At 55.4% G+C, this 26,620-nt stretch overlaps 3 protein-coding genes across 25 annotated transcripts in view; all 3 read left to right on the top strand.

Annotated features, from left to right (window-relative positions):
• RPTOR (regulatory associated protein of MTOR complex 1) overlaps positions 1-9,102 on the top strand; it is a 111,326-nt gene extending 102,224 nt beyond the window's left edge. For all 3 annotated transcript variants that reach the window (XM_071764697.1, XM_071764699.1, XM_071764700.1), the window contains 6 exons: positions 280-386; positions 2,708-2,835; positions 2,919-3,005; positions 4,725-4,841; positions 5,397-5,526; positions 6,806-9,102. In XM_071764697.1, coding sequence (XP_071620798.1) covers positions 280-386; positions 2,708-2,835; positions 2,919-3,005; positions 4,725-4,841; positions 5,397-5,526; positions 6,806-6,874 — 638 coding nt within the window. In that variant the 3' untranslated portion in view covers positions 6,875-9,102. The remainder of the gene's footprint in view (positions 1-279; positions 387-2,707; positions 2,836-2,918; positions 3,006-4,724; positions 4,842-5,396; positions 5,527-6,805) is intronic.
• A 566-nt stretch (positions 9,103-9,668) lies between these two features.
• On the top strand, positions 9,669-15,896 carry CHMP6 (charged multivesicular body protein 6). 3 transcript variants are annotated; one of them, XR_011729844.1, is made up of 9 exons: positions 9,669-9,787; positions 10,452-10,561; positions 11,125-11,212; positions 11,489-11,575; positions 11,687-11,752; positions 12,010-12,090; positions 12,634-12,688; positions 13,630-14,603; positions 15,320-15,896. XR_011729844.1 is itself a non-coding variant. In XM_071763981.1 (8 exons), exons 1-8 carry the CDS (start codon positions 9,725-9,727, stop codon positions 13,680-13,682), a joined length of 603 nt encoding a protein of 200 aa, XP_071620082.1. In that variant the 5' UTR covers positions 9,669-9,724; the 3' UTR covers positions 13,683-15,896. The 3 variants fall into 3 exon arrangements, 2 of the variants coding, with proteins under 2 accessions (XP_071620082.1, XP_071620081.1); XM_071763981.1 differs by having other exon boundaries at positions 13,630-15,896; XM_071763980.1 differs by lacking the exon at positions 13,630-14,603.
• An 8,006-nt stretch (positions 15,897-23,902) lies between these two features.
• The window catches only part of BAIAP2 (BAR/IMD domain containing adaptor protein 2), a 38,909-nt gene continuing 36,191 nt past the window's right edge, over positions 23,903-26,620 (top strand). For 17 of the 19 annotated variants that reach the window (XM_071764393.1, XM_071764383.1, XM_071764380.1 and 14 more), the window contains exon 1: positions 23,903-24,061. In XM_071764393.1, the coding sequence (XP_071620494.1) occupies positions 23,990-24,061 (72 nt within the window). In that variant the 5' untranslated portion in view covers positions 23,903-23,989. The remainder of the gene's footprint in view (positions 24,062-26,620) is intronic. The other 2 variants (XM_071764401.1, XM_071764400.1) reach the window with 2 other exon arrangements.

Here is a 26,620-nt window from a genome sequence, read left to right on the forward strand (position 1 = left end):
TAAGACTCCTTTGGAAGTCTCGGGCAGCTTGGCAGCATCCCTGGGAGGCTGCATTCACCTGCCTGAATCTGCACCTCAGCTTTTCTGAGAACTTAAACCAGACAAGAGGTCAAAGATGTGTTTGGAGGATGGATGGATGTGTGTGTCTGTCATTTTACATTTCCTCTGACAACGACAGTTTCTGTAGCATAAGGTGATAAAAGCTGATGTTCTAATTAGCTCAGCTCTGCCTGTGCTGATGCAGATTCATTTGCACCCCCTGCCTGTGTTTTGTCATAGGAGCAGGAATGGTGGTTGACTGGGAACAAGAGACAGGGCTCCTGATGACATCGGGAGATGTGAGGATAATCCGGATCTGGGACACAGACCGGGAAATGAAAGTCCAGGTAACATCTGTGTGTCTGTCTCTGCATCCCTTCCCCTCCCAGGACACATCCCCTGCACAGCCAGAGCATCGCTGCTCCCAGCCTCACAGCCCTGGGACAAGACAAGTAAAAACCCACATGAAGTCAGTGAGCAGGTCAGGGCCTCCCTGGAAGCTGCAGTGTCTGGGAAAGGTGAGGCTGGGAGATCAGAGGTGTTGGAAGGTTTTGGGGTTTCCCGTTAGCATGGAATGGAAACAGAAGTTTGCTCTGCAGTGCCTGGCTTGGCTGTCAAAGGCCAAAGGTGCCTGCCAGGCTCCTGAGAGCTCCCTCAGCATCCCCTGGGGAGCTCTGGGGCAGCCTCAGGTGTCCTCATCACTCTCTGAAACGGGGCAGCAGGAAGCAGCTTTTCCCTGGGCTGTAACGGGGACGCTGCAGGCGTTGGTGTCAGTCAGGATCAAATGAAAAGTTCTCAGGAATGAGAAGCAGAAGCAGCATCCATGAGGATGGAGCCACCAGGATGGATGAGATGGAGAAAAAAGGAAGACTAGTTTTCAAAGCTACTAGAAATTAATTACCTCTGGATGAACACTAATTACAACACTTTGACCCTGCAATGCACGATAATTAAGCCTATGTTAATCTTAATTACTTTCACATATTATTTTTTTCCCTATGTAAATTAGGGAAAAGTAACATTCGGGAGGTGCAAATCTTTTAAATTATGATGATTAATGATTGTGTTGAAAGTATCTAAACCCACGTTGTTTCTTTTTTAATTGCAAAGATTGGTTGTATTGAAATTCAGGAGATTGAAACTGCCCGACTGGGTAACGCTGGGAAAGTGAAATCCAGCACAAAGAGCAGCGTGGCTCTGGCATCCCAGCTAATAAAGGTGCCTTCCCACTCTTTGAACTACAAAAAGTGAACCCCTGGAAGCACTTGAGATGTGTCTGAGGAAGCAAGTGCTTCATTTTCACTTCTGCTTCAAAGGCAGGCGCTGGGGCTGGGCAGCTGGTGCTGAGCACAGCTCTGGATCGGTGCTGCAGCTGCAGCCAGGCTGAGGAGAGGGGAATGTGCACAGAAGCAAAAATGGGGTTGAGGTGTGAAATTAGCTAATGCATTTCTAACGTGCCTCCTGATGGTTGTCTTGCTTTTCTTAGCTTGTTTTTTTACCTGTTTTAATTGAAAATGTTTCTCCTCATAGCAGGTGTAGGCATTTTCCAAATAATTCCTGTGCTTGTGGCAGGTACAGAGTGGGTGGGTAAAAACCCTCTCCCACCCCAGCTGTCCTTGCCAGCTCCAGCCTTCTTTTTCTTTTGCCGTGTCTTTTTTTATTATTATTTTATTTTAATACACACAGTATCTGGCTTTTAATGAGAGATCCTGGATCTGCTTGTCACATGTCCCCAAGTGGGGAGGGGAGGTGGCACAGCACTTGTCTCACTTCATCTTGTGTGGGCGATTCTCTGGGGCTGTGTTGTGGTTGGGCACTGAGGTAATGACCCTCATGATGGAAGGAGGGAGAGAGCCAGGTGTTTGAAAAAAAAACCAGAATAAATATAATCTGAAAGGGACTGTCATAGCTGGACCCATTTTAGGAAAAGGGAGCTGCCTTCTGGGACAGTTATTTTACAAGAGGCATTTAAATTAGTTCCTGGAACTTATTTGGGTGTTGATTTGATGTACAAGAAGGGCTAAGCCCTTGCAGCTTTGTACCTTTTTTTGTGTGGGTGGAATTATGTTTGGGTTTGTACGTGGTTTTACGTGGGCCATAAGGAGTTTTTGCTTTCTTCAGGTGTCTTTGTCTTACCTGACTCCAAATATATCCAGTCCCTTCTGCCACCCCAGTGGCATTTACAGCTTGTACACAGCAGAAATGGTTTACGGAGAAATCACTCCTCTGGCCATTTGTTTAACTAATTAGATGTTCTCAGTAGAGAATGATATTAACTCCTCCTTCTTTTTGCTTAATCAAGCTGACTAATTAGCCAGAGCTGTCTTTGCTGAAATTTCTCCTCTGGGCCCAGCTCTTCGGCCCGATCGATGGCACTTGTGGCTCAAACACATGGCAGCAGCCGTGCCCCTTGTCCCCAGGGTCTCCACCCCTCCTTTCTGGTCATATCCATAGTCTGTAGAAAAGCTGCACGCTGAAGCAGAATTCCAGGTGGAAGGTGGTCCAGCTTTGGATGAATTTAGAGGCTGCGGAAAGGAAGAGGAGGAGGACGCGGGGTCCGTCTGGTTTGGCACCTGGACTGAAAGAGAATAAAGTGTCTTCTCCTTGGGGCTACAGACTTGAAGACACACGATGGTCTCAGCTCAGCTTTTGTGTGCCCTCTCCCTAGGACATCCCCACTGGAGCAGACAGCTGTGTCACCAGCCTCTCCTGTGATTCCCACCGCTCGCTGATCGTGGCGGGGCTGGGGGACGGCTCCATCCGCGTCTTTGACAGGAGGATGGCTCTGAGTGAATGGTAACTGCCCGGCCCCCCCAGCTCACTGGGATCCTCTGGTGCCTCCTCCTCCCCTTCAAAATCTTTCTCTCCTTCTTCCTCAGCCGTGTCATGACCTACCGAGAGCACACAGCCTGGGTGGTGAAAGCCTACCTGCAGAAGCACCCCGAGGGCAACATCATGAGCGTCAGGTACAGATTTTGCTGCTGTTTCCTCTCAAGCCCACGTTGCTGTTCTACCTCAAGTCTGCCTCTGGTAGTCCAAGGGCTAAGAGAGCAAAGCTCTTAGTTTCACATTTGCTTTGGTAATTAATTCCTGATCCAATCTGGGTGGAGACAGGGCAGAAAAGAAACGTGAAGCTCTCCTTGGAAGCCTGGTGTGAGGCTTGAGAGTAAACAAGAAGGTGGCTGTGCTGAAATCACTGTCACGAGGCTTGTGAGGGAGGAATGGAGTGAACCAGAGAGCTGAGCTGGGTATGGTATCTTATGATTGTTCTTTATTGCCAACATCTCCATGGGGTCATTTGAGAGAGAACACGAGGAGGAAGGCTGATGTTGCATCTGCTGGGCATATTGCTGTGCAGGATTACTTTGCTGTCTAGCAATTTTCTACACATAAATCTATTTTTGCTGCCTGGTAAATTCTGTGGAGAGAGCAGCATATACTTATTTGGCCATTAAAGAACAGCAGAATATGATTTATTGTCACAAAGCCACTGTTTGCACACAAAGAGGCCCTTTTTCTTGATTACAAAATGAAAACAAAACACAATATTCCAGGATTCATAACATTCCTGAGGGGGGGGGATGGACCAGCAAAAATGTATTAAGATTTTCAGAAAGGGGATTATGTGATGCAGCTGCCAGATTTGTTGAGCTCACATATTAGAGTTTTTAATCTTCCTTTCTGTAATCTCTTTCAACAATCCCAGGGGTCAGGCCTGTAGGTTTGGCCAGCCTGGCTCATTTTTCCCCTCTCCTCAATGTCCTTCTCAACTGGTGGTGCTTTCTTTTGGGATTGAAGAGTTAAGAGACAATGTTGTACTTCCAGAGGCACGTGGTTTGTTGGGACAGCCCATCTTGCTCTTGGTTTCTCCCAGTTCACTTTTTTCTTCAGCAGACAGAAAAAAACAGTGTTAGGACCTAGCAAGTTTTTGGTCTAAAGGCTTCTTGAAAGATTTGAAGACACTGTGTAGCTTATGGAGCAACCTCAGAGAGACTTTTCTCTGGACCAGAGAAGCTCAGAAGGGTGGATAGACCATAGTCCAATCCTCAGTCATCAAAACCAGGGCTGCAGGAAAAGATGCAGCTTCTTCCCACCCCCCAGATGTGGTTCTGCTGCTGTGTTTCAGACACTTCCCTTAACGAGAAGAAATTATTTGTGTTTGAAAAGTGCTTGAGCTCCTAAGCAGAGTCTCTGTCACTGCCATTCTTGCTTTCCTCACCCTCTCTTCCCTGATGAAGTTCCCAGGGGGGCTGACACATCTCCTGAGCATGGGCAGTGTTTGTTTCACCTGGTCCTCAGAGCTCTTTGGGCAGCGAGGGTTTGTGCCTCTGTGTCCAGACATTTGGTGTAATGGATGGTACCAGCAGGTCCCATCTGCTTAGAGTTTTCTAATACAATTTCCTGCTGTGAAAAGGAGAAGGAATTTGGGTCTGACGTGCAGCTGGGGGTATTGAGTATGACATAGCAGGAAAGCTCAGTGATGAGCTGTAAGTGATAAAGTAATAATGGCTCAGTGCTGAGGGCACTGAGCTCTTGGTACCAGGGGTAAGTGGGAGTTCAGCCCTGCTGCCAGAGCTGGCCTGGCTTTCTGATGGAGGTGGTCAGCTCACAGTCAGGCACGTGGCTGTGTCCCCTGGGCTCTGGTGTGGGGACAGCCTGACCCTGTGACACTCCTGTGCTGGCAGTGTCAACGGAGACGTGAGGTTCTTTGACCCCCGGATGCCGGAGTCCATGAAGGTCCTGCAGATAGTCAAAGGGCTGACAGCCCTTGACATTCACCCACAAGCCAACCTCTTTGCATGGTAAGTTCTGGTTTCACCTCCTGCATCCCTGGGGTGGGTGGGGGGGACAGTTTGTCTCTGCAGACATCCTGGGGTTTTGTGGGTTTTCTGGTTGGTTTTAACCTCACCACAAACTGCATCTTTCCCCTCCTGGCACCTCAGGAATTTTATCCTTTGTGTGCATTAACAAACCCTTTGCACCAGGGACGTGCTGTGGTGCTGGACTGGTGCAGAGTCTCACACCCCTTGGTCAGACCCTTGCTCAGAGTTAGCCTGTGTATTCTGGGTCTCTGAGTGGGGACCAGCAACTGCTCCACAGCCTCGTGTCCTGGGGGTTGCTGGGGATGTACTCACAGTGCCCACAACCCCTGGCTGGGTTGCTCTGGGTCCTGCAGCTGTGGCTCCAGCATTTCTGCAGTCTCAGGTGGCCACGGTGCAGCTAAAGCCATGCTCCCCACTTCCCAGATCTGGCTGCATACATCTGGCTCTGGTGAACAGCTCAGCTCCAGGGGGCTGGGCAGGGGCTGTGGCTGTCACCAGGGTGCTGGCAGTGACCCCCTCCTCTCTCCATTCCAGTGGCTCCATGAACCAGTTCACTGCCATCTACAATGGGAACGGGGAGCTGATCAACAACATCAAATACTACGATGGTTTCATGGGACAGAGGGTCGGAGCCATCAGCTGCCTGGCTTTCCATCCACACTGGGTCTGTATTCTCTGTATTCTTGCTGGATTTGGGGATTTGGGGTTCTCAGTCCCTGCCCGTGCTGGGGGCTCTTCCAGACAACCACCCAGCTGTGCTGCTGGTGTCTGGTGTGCACCTATGGCTGGAACAGGACTCCCAGCACCTTTTTCCTTAGGGGCTGGCTGAGCTCAGGGTTCCCATTTCCTTCTCCCCATCACTGGGGCTGCAGCCTGGCTGAGCTCTGGAGCCACAGAAGCTCCCTGAGGTGGAGCTGACTGGAGAGGTGCAGCCTCTCACTTCCAGCAGGCAAAATTTGAGGTGCTTATTTATGCTGTGCCTCTTCTCCTGCAGCCAGGGAGGCTCAGCCTGGGGTCTCTGAGGCTGCTTTTACCCCACCTGCAGGAAGGAAAGAGCTTGTGCTGTGCAGCAGAAACCCTGCACGTCAGAAAAAGGAGAGAGCTGCAAAAATTAAAGGTGTAAGCTGGTAAAGTCTGGAAGGAATCAGAGTAAAAAGGAAGTCTGTGAGAGCTGAGGGGGCTCTGCAATGGGTGTTAGACAGAATCTGGTTGCTGCTCTGTGAGGATGCAGGTGCCCATCTGCATCCTGGGCTCCTGCTCACCCAGGGGTGAGAACAAATGAAGGAGATGGAAAGATGAAGAAAAGAACATGAATGGGTAGGAAAAACAGGAGGAGGGGAAAGAAGGCATTTAGCAGAGAGTTATTTTTGAAGCCTGCAGCTCAGAACACAAATATTTGATATGTAATGGGAAAAAGCAGTGGGAATGTTAAAGGACCTGGCAGAGGAGGGAGGAGCTGGGCAGGGAGGGGAGGGCAGGTTCCCTGCCTGGGTCAGGAATAGTTAACACCCTGGGAATAGCAAGGGGAGAGGAAAGCTCATCTCCTCCTCGGTTTTGAAAAGCCACTTTGCAAAATGGTAAAGAGTGATTTTGCTGTCCTGCAGTTTGGGGGAGGGAGCAAGAAGTGGCTGAGCATCTGACATGTTTTGTTCTTTACCCTCTCCCAGGCCGGGTCTCCAGGGCTGGGGTGGTTCCTGGGTCACTCTGTGGGGGGAAGCTCATTCCCAGCCTCTTCCTAACGACCGGATTTGCAGCCATTTACAAAAATTATGTTAGCAGTTGGCAACTAATAGGTGCCATAATTTTTCCCCTCTGGCTGAAATGGGCAAATAACCGGTGGGGATGATGGAGGTGCTGGCAGGAGCCTCAGAGCTGCAGATGCGTTTCAGAGCTCCCCAGCATCGGGGTGCCTGACCCCTCTGGTTTGTGCCCTCTCCCCGCAGCCTCACCTGGCAGTCGGCAGCAATGATTTCTACATCTCGGTGTACTCGGTGGAGAAGCGGATCAGATAACGCAGGAGGCGGAGGCACGGAGAGGGGAGTGCCCGGGGCTCAGCACCCATCATGTACATAGTGAAATTATCGACTTGAATGTTCAGTGTTGGCTGCTGCTGCAACCCAGAACTTGAACTTTTTTTTGTTGGTGTTTTGTTTTGTTTTGTTTTTTTCCTGACTTAGCTACTGATGATTTTGACCAGGGGAAAAGAGACAATCTCCTTTTTTGGGTTGTTTTTTTGTTTGTTTGTTTCTTGTTCGTTTTTTTGGGTTTTGTTTTTTTTTTTTTCTTTTTCCCCAGCTATATCCTCCAAGAGCTACAGAAAAGGAACCTTTTATTTTTGTTTCCAGTGGTTGGCTTCTCTGTTAGAAACGTGGCTCCTGAGCTTGCAAAAGGACTGGATGATGCAGTACCCTTGGAAAGGGCTTTCTGTTACAGACTTTGCTTTTTTGGTTTGCTGGAGCACGGGTTGCTTCAAGGGCTGCAGTCAGGACTCACCTGCAGCTCTGCACCTCCAACAGGACCACGGGACCCCTCCAGCTGCTGCCTGCCCTGTGCCAAACCCTCCCTCCTGCAGCAGAGCCGTGGCCGTGTCCCTGCAGCAGCCCTGTCCCCTCTGCCCAGGGACAGCAGCGTGGTGGCAAGGGGAGCCCAGGACCCCGAGGAGAGGAGCCTGAGCTGGCAGGAGCAGGGCAGGATGTCACCAAACCCTAAGGCTGCAAGGAGGAAGAGGGAAGAAAGAGAACGGACGTCCCTGAGATCCCTGCCAAGCCTGGAACAAGTCACCCTTGTAACCTCTGTGGGGGTCTGGGGTATCCTGGTCACAATTTGCTTCTGCAGTCACTGCCCTTTTGCCCCCAGGGAACTCCACAAGCAGGTTTGGTAACCTGGGAGCTCTGCCCAGACAGCAAAGGAGGCTCCAGGGGCTTCCCAGCTCTGCCAACACTCAGCAGAAGATGGTCGGGAGGATTTGCACACTTGCATTTGCACACCTGTGCTTGCAGCTGCAGATGTTGTGTGGCTGTGGTTTGCCTGCCTGTCCCTGCAGAGCTGGGCACGTCCCCAGCCTGCTCTGAGCACCAGAGAATCACTGACAAGGGGGAGGACAGGGGTCACCCTGCTCTGAGCAGAACAGCTTTGTCTGGGGACAACCCTGCTCCACCTCCCACACCTTCCCTGGCTGATTAATGAATGTTTCTGTCCCTTGGAGTCTGTGAGGAGTCTGGAGATGAGTTTGGGGAAGGGGTAGGGCAGGTTTCTTTCAAGTGTTGCCCAGGTGTGATTTACCTGGCCCAAACCAGGACTTGCACTGTACAAAATAATCCCCATGTTGCCACAGGCTGACCTGCCAGCACCCCAGTTCTGCTTCCAGCCCCGGGGCTGCAGGCTCCCAGCGAGCTCCTGGGGAAGGGAACACGGATGAGGGAAGGGGTGAAACCTCCTCCCCTGGGCAGCTTCACCCCTGCACCGTGCCCCTGTCCTGACCCAGCTCTGGGCAGGGTCCCGTTCCCTCCCTGTTGGGGACACAGGGGACACTGTGAGGGGTCCCGGAGCCCCGGGGATGGAGCAGACACCAAGGGCTGGGGGGCTGTGTCCTTACCCCATGTCCCATCCCTCTCCCCCAGTGCAGCAGGGAGGCCGAGGGCCGCTCCACAAGATGACGAATCAAAGGCTTTAAACTTGAGAGAAACTACCTACGAGTCCTCTTCTGAGTTACCAAAAGTTCTAATTATGGTCTAACAGAGCCCCAGCCCCCTCCTGTGCTGCTCCAGGGGAACCTCTCCCCATCACCCTGCCCACCCTGAGCCTGGAGCTGCAGTTTGGGGTCTTTGTGTAACCCATTAACATACACAGCTTAAAAAACAATAGATTTTTAACTTATATCAGTGTATTCACTAAAGGAACCAGAAATGCCTGGCAGAAGGCAAAGGGGGGTGGTGGGAAGCTGCTGCCCTGCCCCGTGCCCCTCGGCCAGGGTTGGGTTTTAACACCCTCAGCCTGTTGAGATTTCATCCAAGTGTGTGGGGGCTTCACAGGTCTGAGAGGCAGAGATTCAATCATGGAGTTTAACCAAGGATCTGCAGAGCATCCTACTTAAAAAAAAAAAGTTCACTTATCTCTATTTATTTTACAAAAATAAATAAAATTATATATATATATATATATATAAAAACCCCCACACGGTTGTAATGTGAGAGTAAAACAATTACAAATAAATGGTTAATAAAAAATAAATGCAGAAACACTTCCCTGTCTGTGGGTTGTTTGCTGGGGCAGAAGTGGGGAGGGGGCACAGCTCTGGCCCATGAGGGAACAGGGTTATGGGCTGGGGCTGGGATTTGGGGCAGTTTGAGGCTGTTACACCTGAGGGTCCTCAGCAAGAACCTCCTGAATGGGCCCAGGTGACAATTTCTGAGGCTGAGCAGAACCAGAGTGATTGTGCAGCTCCCCAGGACCTGGGGCTGAGCCTCCAGTTGGGCCCCAGAGTGCTGGGTCCTCTGTGTCTCCATCTCCTGCATCCTCAACCCCTATAGCCCATCCCCTATAGCCCATTCCCTATACCCTTCCCTTCCCTTATAGCCCATCCCTGATACGCCCCATCCCATATACCCCCGATCCCCTATATCCCATCCCCTATATCCCGTATCCCATCCCCTGTATCCCATATCCCATTCCCTATATCCCATCCCCTGTATCCCATCCCTTCTTTCCCGCCCCCGCCGTTCCCGCGCGTTCCCTCGCGCCCCTACAGCGCCCCCTGGCGGTTCCCGCTGCCCTTTGCTCCGAGTTCGCGTTCTGCGGGTCCGGGCCCTGCGCGGCCGCCGTCGGGGGCGGTTCTGTGCGGGCCGGGCCGGGCGGCGGCGGCCATGGGGAACCTGTTCGGGCGGAAGCGGCGGAGCCGGGTCACGGAGCAGGACAAGGCGGTGCTGGTGAGCGGGGGGCACGGGGGGGACCCCGACACGCTGCGGGACGGGACGGGACCGCGGGGGGAAGCGTGGGGGGGAACCGCCGGCCCCGGGCCGAGCCGCTGTCCCCGGTCCGGCCGCCGCCCTGCCGGCCCCGGACCCCGCGGGAAGGGAGCGGGAGCGGGCGGGGGGCACGGGGAGTGCGGGGCGGGTCCTGCTGGGGCAGCCCCGGGGGTTGGGCCGCCGGTGAGCGGGTCCGTGTGTGGGACGGGGCTGCCCGGGCCTTGGGGAGCCCAGACTGGGACGGGGGGGGCCTGAGTGTCCCTCCCTCCGCCCCTCCATCCCCCCACCCCGCTCTGTCCCTCTGTCTGTCCGTCCCTCCGTCCCTCCCTCCCTCTGTCTGTCCGTCCCTCCGTCCCTCCATCCCTCTGTCTGTCCGTCCCTCCGTCCCTCCATCCATCCCTCCCTCTGTCCCTCCACCCCTCCCCTCGTCTGTCCCTCTGTCCCTCCACCCCTCCCCTCGTCTGTCCCTCTGTCCCTCCCTCTCTCCGTCTGTCTCTGTCCCTCCTCCTGTCCCTCTGTCTGTCCCCCCGTCCATCCCCTCTGTCCCTCCCTATGTCCCTCTGTCCGTCTGTCCCTCCATCCCTCCCTCTCCCCGTCTGACCGCCCGTCCCGGTCTCTGTCGCAGCAACTGAAGCAGCAGCGGGACAAGCTCCGGCAGTACCAGAAGCGAATCAGCCTCAACCTGGAGCGGGAGCGGGCGCTGGCCCGGCAGCTGCTGCGGGAGGGCCGTAAGGAGTGAGTGAGGGGCAGGATCCCGGGAATCATCCCCTGGAGACCGGGAAGCAGCGCTGGCAGGGGCTGAGCAGCCGCGGGGGTGCTTACAGACGGGGCTTTCAGAAAGAAACTTGAGGTTCAAGTTCTGTGCTCCCAAGCTGGTGTGAAAAGGGCTCTCCAGAAATCAGTTCTCCTTCTGTGACCCGCCCAGAGGGTCAGGGCTGGGGTGGGATGGGGTGGGGTGGGTGTCACCGTGTCAGGGGCCATCTCAGGCTTCACATTTTGGGTGTTTCTCATAAGGTTTTTGTGCCAAGGACTTTGACTGGCAGTGTGACAGCCCAGCTGGCCCTCTGTAGTTCTGATCCACAACAAATACACCAGAATTTTCAGGTGCCAAGCAACAGGTTTTTTATTAATTTGCTCATCATTGTTCTTCAAAGGAGCAGCTCAGAGCTGTCGTTTAATTTGCACATTTTTTTCCTCTTTTGGAAAAAACAACAAGCAGATTCTGCTTTGAGGTGTCTGGGTTAGGCTTACAGGTTTTCTTTCACCTTTGCTGAGTTTCCCCCTGCTGTGCTCTGCAGAAAGGCCATGCTCCTGCTGAAGAAGAAACGTTACCAAGAGCAACTCCTGGATAAAACAGAGAACCAAGTCAGCAACTTGGAGCAGATGGTAAGCAGGACCCAGGGGCTGTTCCCTCTGAGTGGTCTCTACTTACACTCACAAGTCTTTTTTTCCTGGGGTGGGTGTTTCTTTCAGTAGTGCTGTGCTGAGGCTTTCTGTGTGCACCTTTCTTACCACTGACATCATTTATCCCTCTGTAGAGTGCAGAAGGGGCTGGTGGCTGCTTTTCCCAGGCAATTTCTCTGGAGATCTTGGCAGTCTGTGTCTGTCCAACACTGGGAGTGTGACAGCCTGTGATGTTTCCCTTTTCCCATCCTCTTTCAGGTCCAGGATATTGAATTCACCCAGATTGAAATGAAAGTCATTGAGGGCCTGAAAATAGGCAATGAATGTCTGCACAAAATGCACCAGGTACGTGTGGCCAGCTCAGCTGAACTCCTGCCCCAGCCCGGGCAGAGTCTGGGTGTTTGTAGTTGTATCCCCACAGGCCTCATGCTGGGTTTTTGGATCTTTTTTTTCCAGGTTATGTCAATAGAAGAAGTAGAAAGAATAATAGGTGAAACACAAGATGCTGTGGAGTACCAGAGGGTATGTACTGTGTGCATGAGCAGCTGTGAGCAGAGGTTGCCTGCCACACAAAGTTTCTCTGGTGTCCCTGGTGTTCCCAGACTTATTTAAGATGCAGTCAGGTTGGGAATTAAATCTCAGTTGCCTGCAGGAAAATCAGCTGTGTCAGTTTTCCCAGTACCCCCTTGCCCCATGGTTATGTTGCTCTCCTGAAAGGCACAGAGCTGTTTCTGCTGCTCTGCTCTTGACTGGAATGTGGCTTTTGCTTCTTTTCACAGCAAATAGATGAGATCCTGGCTGGCTGCCTGACTGAGGAAGATGAAGATGCCATCCTAGAAGAATTAAATGCTATCACTCAGGTAGGAATAACCTGATGTTCTTGGAATCACTTTTAATCCACGTTTTCAGGAGGATGCTTGTGGTAGGGGAGAAAGTACCTTTTCCCTCACTCTTGATGGTTTATCTTATTCAGCCAGAAATCTCACCCACACCTCTTTGTGCCCAGTTCTTGTGTCATCAAAGATAAAAGTAATGGCCACACACTCAGTGTCACCTAAAACTGAGCTGCTGCTGCTGAGGGCTGTGCTTTGTTTGCTGCCTTTCAGCTGGTCCCTGTTCTTGCTGAGTGGTTGTTCCACTCCACCAGGTGAGGGTGCTGAATGTCCTGGAGAGTGCTCAGATCCCAGGAGTCTCAGTGTGTGTTGTCACCTCCACCCATAGGGCTCTCTGATCATTTACTGGGCAGTCCCTGACCCATCCAGCAGTTCTGGGGGCAGATGTCAGTCTGCACATGAAATCTTTTCTATTATCACTGTTTCCAGACAGTCTTTGCACAAAACCATAGTGCAAGCACTGCCTGGCACGTGGGGGTGTGTCATGTGTTGTCTTTCATGTTCTTGCAGGAACAGGTGGAGCTTCCAGAAGTTCCTTCTGAGCCACTCCCAGAAAAGATCCCAGGTAGGCTTTCTCTCAGCAGCTTTGGCTTCTCCTCTTCCTCTTCAGTCCCATGATGGGGGCTGAGCCCTCTCCTCTTATCAGTGTTGTCCCAGAAAGTGTGAAGGGATGGAAGCATTGTGGGTGGGAACCCTGTTGATCTGGGCTGTGCAAGCTTCCCTCACCTGGCTCAGACAAACCCAGCCAAAATCTGACCCAAAGAGGCTCCAGGCTCTTGCTCAGTCAGCACTGAGTTGTTCCTCTGGAAGAGAAACTTTTTGTGACATCCTGAAACACTCAGTGAAACACCTCTGTTGGGAAGCTCCACAAGAAGCTCCACAAGAAGCTCTGTCTTTGGCTTTCTGGTGGCCCCAGACTTTCTCACCAACACTAAAACTTCTCCCCTGCATGTCAGTGCATGTCAGAGCTGGGTGCCAGGGGACAAACTGGTGAAGGGTCTGCCTGCTGGGACAACAGGACACTGCACAGTCTGGCACTGAAGCTGGACAACCCTGCTGTCTGGAAGCTGCCCAGCAGAATCAGGGGTGTGGGGAGCAGGGGTTGGTTTCCTGTCAGTGCTTGTTTACAAGTAAACAGGGATCAGATGTCATCAGGTGGCCAAACAACCCCCACACTGCCCTGGCTGCCTGCAGCCTGGCTTGGCCTCTGTCAGAGTGAAGGGGCAGGGGACAATCTGGTCCTGTCTGCTGCCCTGTGAGAAGTCACTGTGCTGGTGGCTGCTGAAGTTGTGTTGGGTACAACCTGAAACTGTTCTGATTCTTCAGGTGCTGTGAAAAGGGGCACACTGGGGCTGTGGGGTTGCTTATAACCAAGTTACCAGTTCAGGTGCTGCACAAGTGTTTGTTGCTCTGTGGAGGTGTGGATTAGGAGTCCTATCTCTGCTGCAGGACAGGACATAGTTTGCCCTTCTCTGTTTCTGTAACAAGTTTCTTTTTCTTCCACAGAAGCATCACCCATCAAGAACAGCCCAAAACCAGAACTGGTGGCAGCATCTTAACTCCCACTGCTGGGGATTCCCCCACGTAACTTTCACCCAGGACAGTTTGCCATCCCAGCGTGTGCTGGGAACAAGCAATGCCTTGGCAGCATCCCAGCTGTGCTGGGCAGATTGTGGAGCAGGATTCCCTGTGCAGGGTGGGGAACCTCAGCTGATTATTGCTCTTGTATCAAGATTATTTTCTAGTGCTTTCTTTTTTTGTAACTTAAATTCCAAACTCACTCAGCTGCGCTGTCTCGGGATTAAACAACTCTCAAACTTCCGAAGCCAAATCCTTTCTCTAGGTTTGATTTCAGTGGTGAATCTGCCTTTGCTCTGCCCGATTCCTTGGGAAGTTCCACCTTGGAGCAATGGGGTGTTTGATTCAGCTGTCCTGGGCCCCAGCCCCTGCCCTCAGGAGCCTGCTGGACCACGCACCCTCCCTTTGCTTTTCCTCTCCTGATTCTGCCTGTGGAAGGGCAGCTCCTGTCAGCCTCCTGTCAAGCTGAGAGTGTCCCATGTGAGCAAAGGTCAGTGGCTGCTGGGCTGGCAGGGGAGAAGCCTGATCTCCTGAGTGAGATGAAGAGCCTGAGCCAGGAGTGGTCAGGAGCCATTCCCATCCAGCTCCCTCTGGAGCTGTGGTGCTGAGTGAGACCTGGGGTGGCAGAAGTCTGATGAGCCTCTTGAAGTCACAGCAAGGAGCCTTCTGCATACAACACAAGCCAGGAGTCCTCCCTCGTTGGCTCTGCACCATCATCAGGTTCACCTTCACACCCTTCAGATGGCCCGAGATCCATCCCACCTCCAGTCCTCAGCTCCTGGTTGTTGTTTCCCCATGGGAATGGGGACAGGACAGGTCAGGCTGGGGTAAACCTGGGGCCCATTCTGCACCAGCCATGAGGCACGAAGCTTCTCAAAACAACACTCCAAAGACTCTGCTCAGTGAGTAGCTGGAGGGGAGGACAGTTCCTGCTGAGGATGGTGTGGTGCTCACTGTGGTGCAGCGGGGTGCTGGAGTGTCCAGGAGGCTGCCTGGCCAGCCAGCTGCTGGCACACTGAGCTGGTATTGGGAGCAACCTTGCTTGCCAGCATGCAGATGCTCTTCAGGACACTGCAGATCTTTATCTATTATGTTCTTGAAGCCACAACCCTGAAGTGTTGTTTGTGTGACAGCAGAAGGACTCAGAGGGTCCTTGGAGACTTTCAGTGACTGCCTTTGGGGTTGTGTGATCTGGTGCTAGACAGTAACAGCCCCAGAAGACTGCTGCTCTCCAGCCTGTGGGGCTTGGCTGGCAGCAGCTCTGGTTCTGGGTCATCTCCATTCACTGTGTTCAAAGACTGACCAGGGCATCCTGTCCCTCCACATGGGGCCAGACTCTCACAGCCTTGGGAGTTGCTGTATTTCCAGTTCCACTCTGCTCCCTCTTAATGCTTCACAACCAAGCTGGGGTCCTGTAAGCCCTGGCCCCGTGTTTGCTCCCCAGTGCTGCTTCAGCAAAGCCCTTTCTGGGAGGTTGGCAGAGTGGGTTTGCATCCTCTGGGGTGCCCATTGCCCCAGCCAGGCTCTGGAACAGCCAAACCCTTCACCGGCTCCAGGCCGGGGCTGGGCCAGGGGCTGACTCTTCTCTCTTCAGTGCTTTGATGATTTTTCCCTCTAGGCGAGGCTGCTGCTCTGCTGGATTCCCATCCTGGCCTTGCAATGCAGACTTGTCCCACCAGAGAGAGCCTTGGCTTCACCACCGCCGTAGCTCCGTAGCATTTTTGTGTGAGGTTTTTCCTTCACGGCTGCTCCAGCCTGGGGGCAGCTCGGTGAATTTTACCCTCGGTGGATTTTACCCCCTGTGATTTACAGCGGTGAGTGCAGCACTCTGCCCGGGACCTTCCCTGGGAACGCAGCTTTTGCCGTGCAGGGTTGGCGTGAACCCTGTTGAAGAGGGTTGGGAGGAGGCTGTGGTCCATCTGCCTGGGTTTTTCTTGCTCATCAGTGTCCTGGCAGTGAGGGAGCCCCGAGCCCACCATCCCGGGGGGAGCTGAAGGGGTTAATGCAGCTCCTTGGGTTTGTTAGCACAGAAAAGAGGCCGTTTGCTGCACTAACAGGAAAGTTGGGAGCAGATTGCCAGCAGCTTCCTTCCAATCCCTGCACCAAACAGATTGTGCTGTGTCTCCTTGGGAGGAAGAGCCCGGAGTGGTGTGTGACCTCTGTGCTGTAACAATAAACCCGTCCTGATGCTTTCACCGAGTCCTCTTCCAGCCTCGTGTTTTCACAGTAAATGTTTTGGATGAGCAAGAGCTGCCTTCCTCCTCCCTCCCCTCCTTACTCCCTGCTCCTGGGAGAGATGGGGGCAGGAAATTTCAGCACAGGCTCTCTGTGTAAAACAAAAACAGTCCTGGAGGGCTCCTCTGGAACCAGCAGCAGCAGTGCCCTGACAGCCCAACACAGCCAGAGCCAGGGACGGGTGGGTATTTCAGAGCCCAGACATGATCATGTTGGGCACAACACCCCAACAGCCACCACAGCACCTTCTGTGTGTGCCTGGGGTGCCTCAGCCACCAGCTGGTGCTTTGTCACCAGTTAATTCCTTGTTAGTTTGGATTTATGTCTCTTCTGGAGGCAGGGTGATGCCCCTGGCTCTCTCCCCCCTGGGCCAGCAGGACCCTGGGCTCAGCCCCTCGCCCCCTGCCCCAGGGGTCTCTGTGTCCCTGGGAAAGCAGCTGTGCCGTGTTGGAGGGTGACACCAGCACTCCCTGTCCTTGCTCAGCTGTGGCAGTGGGGTGGGAGCCAGCCCCCTGTGGTGGGAGCAGAGCGTGGAGCTCTTCCAGCTGTGTTTTAGTTGGCCAGATGTTCTGTTAAACAGAGGAGTGCCCTCCCTCGAAGAAAGTCATTGAGGCAACATTGCTTGTTGCTAATTAAACCCTGGAGAGTACAAGCAACCTCACACTGCTTCCTCTGCCACCCCACGCAGCGCCTGGAGTCCTTCTGTCCCCTGGTGTCCCCAGCACTGGCACAGCCCTGGATCCTTGCTGGAGGAACTTGGGAGGTTCTGGCCACAGGACCCACACCGTGACCCACGCAGCCCGTGTGGAGGTGACAGTGCATTTCAGTCCCTGAAAGCTTTCAGGAGCAGGTAACTTGTCACATGCTCTCCCAGAGCATCTCCGTGGTGTTCCCAAGTGGGTGCTGGGTCCAAGCACCGGGGCTGTTAATCTGGCACGGGTGGCAAGGAAGGGGAGAAGCTCCCCTGGGAGCTGGGGCTGCTGTTTCCCTGCTGCCCTTTGCAGAGAAGGTCCCTGTTCTGGGGGACCCCTCACCCCTGGGGCTCTGCCCAGCCAGCACCACTGTCCCCAGGGACCCTCCTCCTGCCAGCACCCCTGGGACTGAGGTGGGAGGCAGTGGGGGAGAGGGAATTACTGCTGGTGTTATGCAAACAGACTCTTACTGAGCGCTGCCCAGGAGGCAGCGGAGCCGCTGGGCATGGGGGCTGTTGGCTCAAGGGGGCTTTGTCCCTGGTTCTGCAGCCCCCCCGGGTGCTCTGCACTTTGCCTACAGAAACTGGTGTGGGGCTGAGGATGCCCTGAAGGGCCCAGATCTTCTCCCCTCTCCTGGTTCCGTGGCAGCAGCCCTTTCCCTCTGGTCTGTGTGATTGTGTAAGGCTGTGGCAGAGCCCTGGCAGTTTCTATGCCAACACAGCTGGATGGCAGCAGTGCCCGGGGAGCAGGGGGGGGCTGCCTGCACTCCCCGACACACCTGCACCCCGAATGGCTGCACCCCAGCACAGCCCCCAGCCTCAAACGGCTCCTTGAAACACCTGAAGAAAAAATACCAAACAAACAGGTGAGCTGAAAAATCCAAGTGGCAGCACAGGGTTTTATCATCACTGAGGGGCTGGGAGGAGCCCACACTGGGGGAGGCACCGGGGGGGTGGTTTCTTCTACACCCGAAGCCTCGGTACACCAAGCCCCCCCCCCCCTGCCCCGGGTGTGTGCTCAGCACCGCGGGGGTTCAGCCTCTGGCTCCTTCCCTTTCCCTCTTCACAGATTTGAAGTGGCCTGGTGTCACACTGAGTCACCAGCACGGAGATGGAAGAGGCTTTGGCAGAGAACGAGCCTGAGTTCTGATAGTTCAACTGGAGGGGGGGGGGAATAAATAAAAAAAAAAAATTAGCGCAATTTCCTAATTAGAGCAGTGATGGGAACAAAGCAGATTTGTTAGAGAGCTCCGAGGCTGGGCTGGGGAATGTGACCTTTGCTGGCTCATGGTGCCAGACGGGAGCTGCCGGTGCTTGGCAGCGGCTGAAATGCTCCGGCAGAGGCTGCGCTGAGGGGGAGAGGGGCAGAATTTCACCTTCTAGGGGGAAGCCAGGGCCGGGGACAGGGTGCTGGCAGGGGGTGGGCAATGGGGGTGCCCGTGGGTCACCGTGCTGGGCTCCTTCCCCCGGAGTGGGCTGGGGCCCTGCTCGGCAGCGGTTTGGGGCTCCTCAGGTGGCAGGAGAAGCCGTGGGCAGGTACTGGGTGTCCCTGCAGGCCCACGGGGACTGATGGCCACCAGCCCTTGGCTGTCACCCCCCCACGGTACCGGCTGCTCCCCACACAGGGTCCCGGTACCCCAGAACAGCTGGTGCCAGGTGGCACCAGGGCTGGAAGGGAGTCACAGCCCCACAGAGCAGAGTTAATTAAGAGGAGGAAATGAGTGGAGACCAGACCCAGGGCTGTGCCTTTGGAAAAGGAGGAGGCAAAGCTCCTGCGTGAGAAGCTGGAGACTTGGGTGGCCTCGGGGTGGGAATTTGGTGCTTCAGCCCCAGCAGCAGCGCCCAGGAGCGTGGCTGAGCCTGTTGGACGTGGCCATGGGATGAGAAAAGGTGACTGAGGGTACTGCTGGGCTCTTGTACCAGCCCAGGGCAGCGGGGGCTTGGTGGAAAGGGAGCTGTGACACTGGGCAGGGACAGGAGGAGGGAACCAAATGTCCCCCCCGCCCCCGTGCCCTTGCACACAGCATCAGTGCCCCGTACGCTTTGCGTTCAGCACCGTGACGCAAAAACCCATCATGCCAATTATGCAAATGACATAAACTATTCCTGCTGTTCAGAAGTATCCCCAGAGATCTGCTCGGCGGTGGATAACTCAGCATTACTCACTCCTCAGAGCTGGTGCTGGGGCTGACGCGGGGCTGTACCCGCCCAGCTCAGCACATTTCGGGGTTCCTCAGCATCGCTCTCCCCCGTTCCCCCCTCCCCCAGCCGCGGGGCACATCAGAGCTTGGGGTTGCTGTTGGTTTTGGAGCACAGATTTTCCCCTTCGGTCCCCAGGGATGGCAGCACTGCAGCCCCACTTCCCACATGCTGCCCCTTTTCCCCCCCCCCAGCAGCCACTGCTTCCCCCACCCCACTCCAATCCTCTCCATCTTCCCAGGCCCCAGCGCAGCTCTCGGCATCCGCAGCGCTTTGTTCTCCCACCCACTCCCCGTTTCCTCCGTCATTCCGGCTCCTCCCTACGATCGCCCTCCCCAGGAGCCTCCCGGGAGAGCCCGGGCTCCTCCGAGCCGGCTCCGGCCTGGCCTGGGTCAGCCCTGCGGGGGGGTCAGGAGCTGCCCACGATGTCTTGGGGATGCCCCTGCCCAAGCCCCAGGCATCACCGCAGGAGCTGGGGCTCTGCAGGGGACATGCGAGCAGGTCCCTGTTCCCCACCCCAGGACAGGAGGTTTGAGTCGGGGGCTGTCCAGGCTGTCCTCCAGGTTTATTTGACCCACACAAGCTGGTTCCAGCTTTTACACCAGGCAGCAAAAGTCTCCCAGACCCCCACCAAGAGAGCTCCGTCTCCTGCAGCCTTCTTTTTCTGGGGATCCAGGAGTAGCAGGAGTAGGGGGGCCCAGGGGTCCATCCTGGCAGGAGCACCACCTCTGCCAGTAGCCCCCTTACCCAGGATCCCTCCCCGGGGCCTCCACTTATTTTCTTGCTCTTAATGACCCATGTGATGAGCACCAGGCCCGGGTGTAGCAGGGTGGGTGCTGGCAGAACCGTGTTGTGATACCCTCTCAGCCCAGCACCATCCCTCGCCGTGAGCAGGGCCACGTGCTCTGCTGTGGGGAGCTGAGCAGAGACCGAGCTGCTCTGTCACACCAGCCAGAAAAACAGTTCCCAGGATACAAATACCTGGAAACAGCAATTTGCACTGCAGGGGAGGCTGGTTCACATGCTTTGTTCAGAGAAGCTGTGGCTGCCCCATCCCTGGCAGTGCTGAAGGTTGGATGGGGCTTGGAGCACCCTGGGCTGTGGGAGGGGTCCCTGCCCATGGCAGGGGTGGCACTGGATGGGCTTTAAAGTCCCTTCCAGCCCAAACCAGTCTGGGGTTCTGTGCTTCCAAGAGGATTAGGGAAAACCGACTAGGGATGATGCTCTCCTGTGCCTCAGTTTCCTTCTTTGGGAAATAATCCTGACCTTCTCTGTAAACCCTGGTGGGTTCTGCTGGGCAAAGTGTGAGGCAGGAGCTGGGAATCGCTGTCGCTGCCGTTTCAGACTCTGTGCTGGATTTCAGTGCTGCAGCTCCCACCCCCTAAAATAAGAGCCCAAATTGTTCATCCTTTGCTAATCCGCAACAAATGGCTTTACTCAATTTACTGTTTCTGCTTGGGGGTATTTATCTGCCTGACAAGAGAGCTGCTGGCACAAGCAGGAATCTTTAGTTTTATGACAACTTTTGAGTCCTCACCCTATGAAAAAGAAAGCGTGAGCCCATGTGGGCCTGGAGGGAGAAGGGGCTGGGAGCAGGATTCCTGGAGCTGCACACTCAGCTCTGCACACTTGCTGTTGCACACCCAAGGGACATGGAGCCCGTGGCAGTGGAAGGACCAGGGCTCACCAGTATGACCAGTGACAGGTACTGGTGAGGCACTGCAGCCACCATCCCATCCCAATGAGCTGCAGAGGGAAGAGCAAACTGTGTTTGGGTGACTCTGGGACCCAGGTATTGGTATGGGATTTGCTGTCCCCAGCTCCCACAGAGGTTGGAGAGGTGTTCAGGAAAAAAAAAAAAAAAAAAGCGGGGCCAGCTGAGTGTTGAGAGGAGCCCCCCCAGCTGGGCAGTGAGCTGGGATGTGGGATGCAGGGGTTGGAGCTGAGCAGAATGGACAGGGAAAAGCCTGCCCTGTGCTTGTGGCTGGGTTGGTTTTACTCAATCCCCTTGAATCCCCACTGTCTCCCAGATGTCAGAAAAATCCCTTCACACCTCTCTTTCCTCCTCTCCTCATTGGCCAGTGAGATACCATCTTTAAGTTTATGATGGAATATAAGCCACATTATATTTTTTTCTCTCTCCTGTGTCACACAAGGGTTTCCCGAGGCACCCAGGATGCAGCTGCTCCCTGTGATCCCAGGCAGGGTTGGTTTCCCCTCCCTGGGCAGCAATGCCGCCCTGCAGCCACCTCCCTCCCTCCATCCCTGCCCAAACAGCCACCACACCTCTGTCCCCACCTTGGTGGAAACCCAGGGGAGTCCTTGCCCATCCCTGGCTGCCTCCACCCGTCGCTGCCCCGGCACGGCCCTGGGTCCTTGCACCAGGGCTCGTGGCCCAGCCGGGAACTCTGGTGTGATGCCACCACTCTGGTAATTAAGAAGGAACCTAATGAAACTTCAGAAATATCACGATTTCCTCCCCACACCTGCAGCCGAGCGGGGTGGATTACATAAACTGGTGTTGCCACAGCAACTTCGCTCCACCCGGGGCTGGAGGTGGCCGGTGCCACGTGTGTGCTGATGTGCTGTCACCCCGGGGAGACACCCCACAGCTGCAAAGGGAAGGAATTACTCTGGGGACAGGGATGGTGCCAGCTCCAGGGTTGGCAGGGCCACCAGCCAGCGCTGCTGCGTGTTCATCCCACTGGTGTCAGAGGTCTGGTGTGGTGGGTTTCCCACCTTGCACCCACCAGGTTTTGCTCCCCCGGAGCAATTGAAGGTTTGGAAAGGGCGTTGGAGCAATGCCGGGAGGTGCCAAGGGGATTTAGGTAACCTGAGAGGGACTCTGCCACCATGGTTACCCTGGGCACACTCCAGCTGCAGCCCAGCCCCAGGGAGTGAATCACCCTGACACAAAGACAGCGAGCAACAACACCAACAACACAAAAAAAAAACCAACAACCAAAAACCTTTTAAAAGCAATCAAAGCAAATGCAACTGCACGAGGCAAAGGCAGGTTTTTCCTGCCATGGATTCCCAGGGTGCTGTGGGCAGCACAGACCAGCCCTGGGCAGCTGCTGCCAGTCAAGAGTTCACGACATGTGAGAAGCCAGGGGCAACAGTGATTTGGCAAGTCTGCCTCTTCATGTGAGGGAAATAAACCACTGCCTGCTGCCAGCCAGAGACTCCCTTTGGAATCAGGGGGTACAAGGGAGAAAGGTTTTCAGTACCCAAATTTCCTGAAGATAAGGAGAAGCAGAGGATGGGAAGAAAGTGGAGCGGCTGTCTGGGAGCAGGCCTAGATGTGAGAGATTCTCAGAGGGTCGTCCCCAAAGGCTTCTTCTTTTATTATGAGAAATTACAAATCCTTTTATCTCCCTCACCAGAGGAACAGCTTGTTTGAATTGCTGGGCTGTCACACTGGAATTAGATGCAAGAACCCCCCACATCCATGACGTAGCAAAGACCTTACATAAGGTAACTAAAAATAAGGTGATGGAGATGTGGACTGAGGCACTCTCTTCCCGGACACTGGAGCTGAAATCTTCTGCTGGCTCTGGAGAGCCAGTGAGGCGCCAGTGTCCAGCCAAGGGATCAGCACCTCCCAGTGCCAGCAGCTTGGGATGGAGCAGGATGGAGTGGGGAAGGTCCCTGCATTGGGACAGATGAACATTCTTCCTGGGAATATCTCCCATGGCAACCTTCTTCCCAGGCTCCCCCCCCAGGTTTATGTCCCACCACCCCTTGTCATTCTTGTCTCTCGTGGGAAAGGGTTAACCTGCTGGTCCATAAAAAATAGAAAAAACCTTCTCAGGGGTTATAAATTCTTTCCTGTCCTCTGGAGTGTGAAATCAAACCAGGACCCAGATGCATCCAGAGTGAGGGATCACCTTTGGTGCACTCCCTGCTTCTTGCCAGGACTGGGATGGGGAGCAGGAGGGAATGGAAACGGGAGGTTTGGGGCCAAGGTATCGACCTGGGCTGCTTGGGCTCCTTGTTCTCGGAACTGATGGAGATGACAGGAAAACACACTGTCAGCTGCTTAACTCTTTCACCACTTCTCCTGGCAGAGAGGAGGGAGAGGAAGGAGAGGAAGGCTCAGCCCAAGGCAGGGACAAGGCAGCCGGTGGCAGCTTCTGCCCAGTGCCCTCCAAATGTTTCTCCTTGCGACGTGACAGCCCCGGGCTGTAAAGCTCCCATTTAACCTGAGAAGAGCAGGGGCTGTGGTGGGAAGGGCTGGAAGGCAGGGGGTACACGGGGCACGTTCTTCATGTCCCTCAGGACCTGTGTGAAAGTTGCTGGGAAGGGACTCTCAGGGGAATTACAGGGTGGCAGGGTGTGAGCCCGGCTCCCCAGCCTGGCCGGGTGGTGGGACAGCTTGGGAACAATGAGGGGACAAACAGGGGCTGCCTCTCCTCCTGGCTGGGCTGGTCTCCTGACCTTGCCCTGCTCCAGGCTGGTGACAAGGACCATGAGGTGTCCCACACTGGGTGGCCATAACAGCAGGGACCGTGTGTCCCTCTGTGGCTCTCCCAGACACCCTACAACGAGGTACCTCAGGGATGTGGGGTACAGCACGAGGGATGGGGGACAACGGGGCTACAGTATGAAGTATGGTGGGCTAGAGGGTGGGGTGTAGGGCAGGCTATGGGATGGAGCAGGGACATGGGATGGGGAAGGGGGTATGGGATGAGGCACAGGATGGGGTAGTTGGTGCGAGAGGGGGAATGAGGTACAAGAGGGGTTTGGAATGGGGTATATGAGGGCTAGGGCAGGGGTGCGGGGTGGGGAAAGGGGCGCGGGATGGGGCACAGGAGGGTACAGGGGGCGGGTTATAGGAGGGGTCACAGCACGGTGCTCTCCTCCTGCCCCTCGCCGTGCCCCCCGGTCCCACTCCCTGCCCGGGCGCTGCCCCCCGCCCAGCCCTGCGCTCCCTGGCCGTGCCCGGAGCCCTGCAACGCCCAGTACGGTTCGGCGCGGTGCGGTACGGCCCGGTGCGGTGCAGCTCCTCCCCGGGGCGGGCCGGGGAGGGTCGGGGCGGGAGGTGGCCGCCGGGAGCTGATAAAAGCCGGGGCTGCCGCCGGTCTCCGCCGCTCTCCGCTCCCGCCGCTCAGCTTCGCACCGCTCCGCGCCCCGCCCGGCCGCAGCCCCCGCGCCGCCCCCATGGTGCTGCCCGGCCCGGTCGGCATGGCCCGCTCCGAGGAGGTGCATCGCCTCACCGAGAATGTCTACAAGGTAAGCGAGCCCGCAACAGGTGCCGACCGGAACCTGGCCTTTCTTTGCGTTTTTTCCCTTTAATTTTTTTTTCCTACCCCCCACCCACCCCCCCGCTACCTTTCCACCCCCCGCCGAGCGCGGGAGCTGCGGAGCGGGGGCGGCGGGAGGAGGCGACGGCGGGGTCGGGGCCGCCCCCGCTTCTCCCGGGGGATGCGCCGGGGCTGCCGTCACGGAACGGCCGGGAGAGGCTATCGGGGGGCTCCGCCGCTCCGGAGGTGGCAGCGGGGACCGAGACCCTCCCCGGGCACTCCGACCCTCCTCCCTTGGCACCCCGAGTTCCCCCTCGGGCACCCTGCGTCCCCCCGGGAGTTGGGAGACTGCGTGGGAATTTGTCTTATCCCACAGGCTGTCCCCGCATCACCTCGGTCCCGGGCAGGTTTGTGGCCGTCACTCGTTTTCCTGCAGCAATTAAAGTGCTCGGAGCCTTTTCTGGGCTTTGGTTATAGCTGGAGTTTGTGAATCTCTCGGTTTTCTTTCTGCGTGGCTCCCGGTGTCATGAGAAAAATAAAATAATTTATGTGCTTTAATTTTCCCGGTGAAGGAAGTGGTTTCTGCTCTGCTGGGTCCTGTGACCGGGTCTAATAAAACCTTTCTAGCCTAACATGTAATGCAGGATGTCATTTGTTAAGCTGGAAAGCTTGCATGATTCCCTGCATTTTAAGTTGGTTTGAGTTACCTGGGAGAATTGAGCAGAAGAAAAAGGGAAAAAACAAACCAACAACAAAAAACTGATAGAAAAAATGTAGTTAAAAAAAAAAAAAAGCCAAGGTGATGACGTTTGAAGGTCTTGGGCTTTGGGCTCCTGGGGTGTAACAGCTGTTGGGGCAGCGCCAATGGCACCCAAAATCTTGGCTACTGGGAATGTGGAGTGGATCTGCACGGAGCCTTGAGCTGGGGGGCTGGGGCCCCCTCCACCCTCTGGTGCAGCTGATGGAGCAGCACTGGGTGGCTCTAGGACGGTGACAGTGGTGGCACCCGGGGTGCTGGGGGGAGCCCCGAGCTTGTGGCTCGGCTCCTCTGGGGCAAACAGGGCGGGAGGTGCTGGCTCTGGTCACCCTGCCCTGCCTGTCCCCGGCATGGGTGACGATGTGGCTGGGAACAGTTTGAGCTGGTGACTCAGGTGCTGGAGGTGTTGTCCTGGAAGGCCGGTGCTGAGAGCAGGTTTGTGGAGCGGGTCACCATCTCCCTCAGGAGCGTGCGGGGCGGCTCCTGGGCCATGGCAGCACCGTGATGCCCGAGGAAGCAGGGGTGAAGTGAAGGGTGAGTCAGGCTCGTCCTTTCCCTCTGCCCATCGGACCATGGTTCCTGCACCACACGAGCCACGGGGCAAGCGGAGCAGAGAGAGCCCTTGGCTGGCTGAAGTGCAGAGGGTGCCCGAGGCCTCTTGGCCCCCAAAGCCAGAGATGGACTTGAGGGAGAGTCCAAAGGTTGCCATCAGTTAATAAAGGCTTTAATTTCCTGGCATTTTAGTGAGAGAAGCTGGGCTTTAGGGAGTGAGGGTGTGGAGCTGGAGGCACATCTTATGGGTTTTTTTACCCACCATGAGCAGAGGGAGCTGGAGGAGGATGGTCCCAACTCCATTTGTGTTGCCCGCAGAGAACCAGGAGCCTTTTCTTCTCTGAAGAAGATGATGCTTTTTGTGGCCTCTGGAGATGTATGGCATGGGGTGTGTACAGGAACCTGGTGTTTGCTTGTTTCTTTGAGGGCTTCTGTGGCCTCCTAGAGCTCAGCACACAGGTTGGAGGCTCAGGGACTGTTTGGGCACTCTAGTGCTCCATAAGCTTTGGAGTCTCCTAGTCCAAAGCCACCTTCAGTGTTTCGTATCCCCATTGCCAAAGTGTTTTTTTTTTTATCCCATTGTTTTCTGGCCTACACAGTAGCTTGGACACCGCCGTGGTCTGGAGGAGACAATGAGGATGAGGAAGGGGGATGGTGCCTGGGGAGGTTTGGCTCTTTCCTCCTCGCATCCACCTCACTCCATGCTTCGCTTCCAGCTGCTTTTTTTTTTTTTTTTTTTTTTTTTTTTTTCCTGTCATCTCGTTGGGGTTTTGGCAGCAGTCGGAGCAGGGGTCGAGATGAGGTCTGGAGCAGGAGCAGGCATCTCTGCGGGACTGCTCCCCATGCCAGGCCCCCTCTCCCGAGCAGGCTTTCCCGAGGCGTTCTGCTCGGGAAGCCCATTGTGATCATTTTCCATCCCCGGCGCTCCCCCTCGGCGTGACTGTGCTAATGAGCTGGTGGAGGAGCTGTCAGCCGCCCCCTCGCCCGTGCTGCCACTACAGGCAGCTGCCTACACGTGGGGAGTAATTACAGAGGGAGCCGGAGGCTGCTGGCACCTCCCGCCAACGCCATCCCCCTCCCCGCGGGACGGGTCGTGGCGTGGACCCCCGGCGTGGCGGGGAGCGAAGCCTCTGCGCCCCGGGCAGCGATCCCAGCTCCTCTCGTCCCTTCCTCGGGATTGTCTCTTTGCCGAAAGGGGGGACTGGAATCCTTCCTCCCTCCCCCCGGAGACCAATCTGC

Source organism: Heliangelus exortis, chromosome 20, assembly GCF_036169615.1.
Source record: "Heliangelus exortis chromosome 20, bHelExo1.hap1, whole genome shotgun sequence".
In the NCBI taxonomy this organism is placed as follows: Eukaryota; Metazoa; Chordata; class Aves; order Apodiformes; family Trochilidae; genus Heliangelus; species Heliangelus exortis.

Excerpts from the sequence above, each read along its gene's own strand:
- CHMP6 (XM_071763980.1), top strand. The coding sequence starts at position 9,725 with ATGGGGAACCTGTTCGGGCGGAAGCGGCGGAGCCGGGTCACGGAGCAG. Across the intron at positions 11,576-11,686 it reads GTCTGCACAAAATGCACCAG|GTTATGTCAATAGAAGAAGT; the intron begins GTACGTGTGGCC and ends TTTTTTTTCCAG. Across the intron at positions 12,091-12,633 it reads AATTAAATGCTATCACTCAG|GAACAGGTGGAGCTTCCAGA; the intron begins GTAGGAATAACC and ends ATGTTCTTGCAG.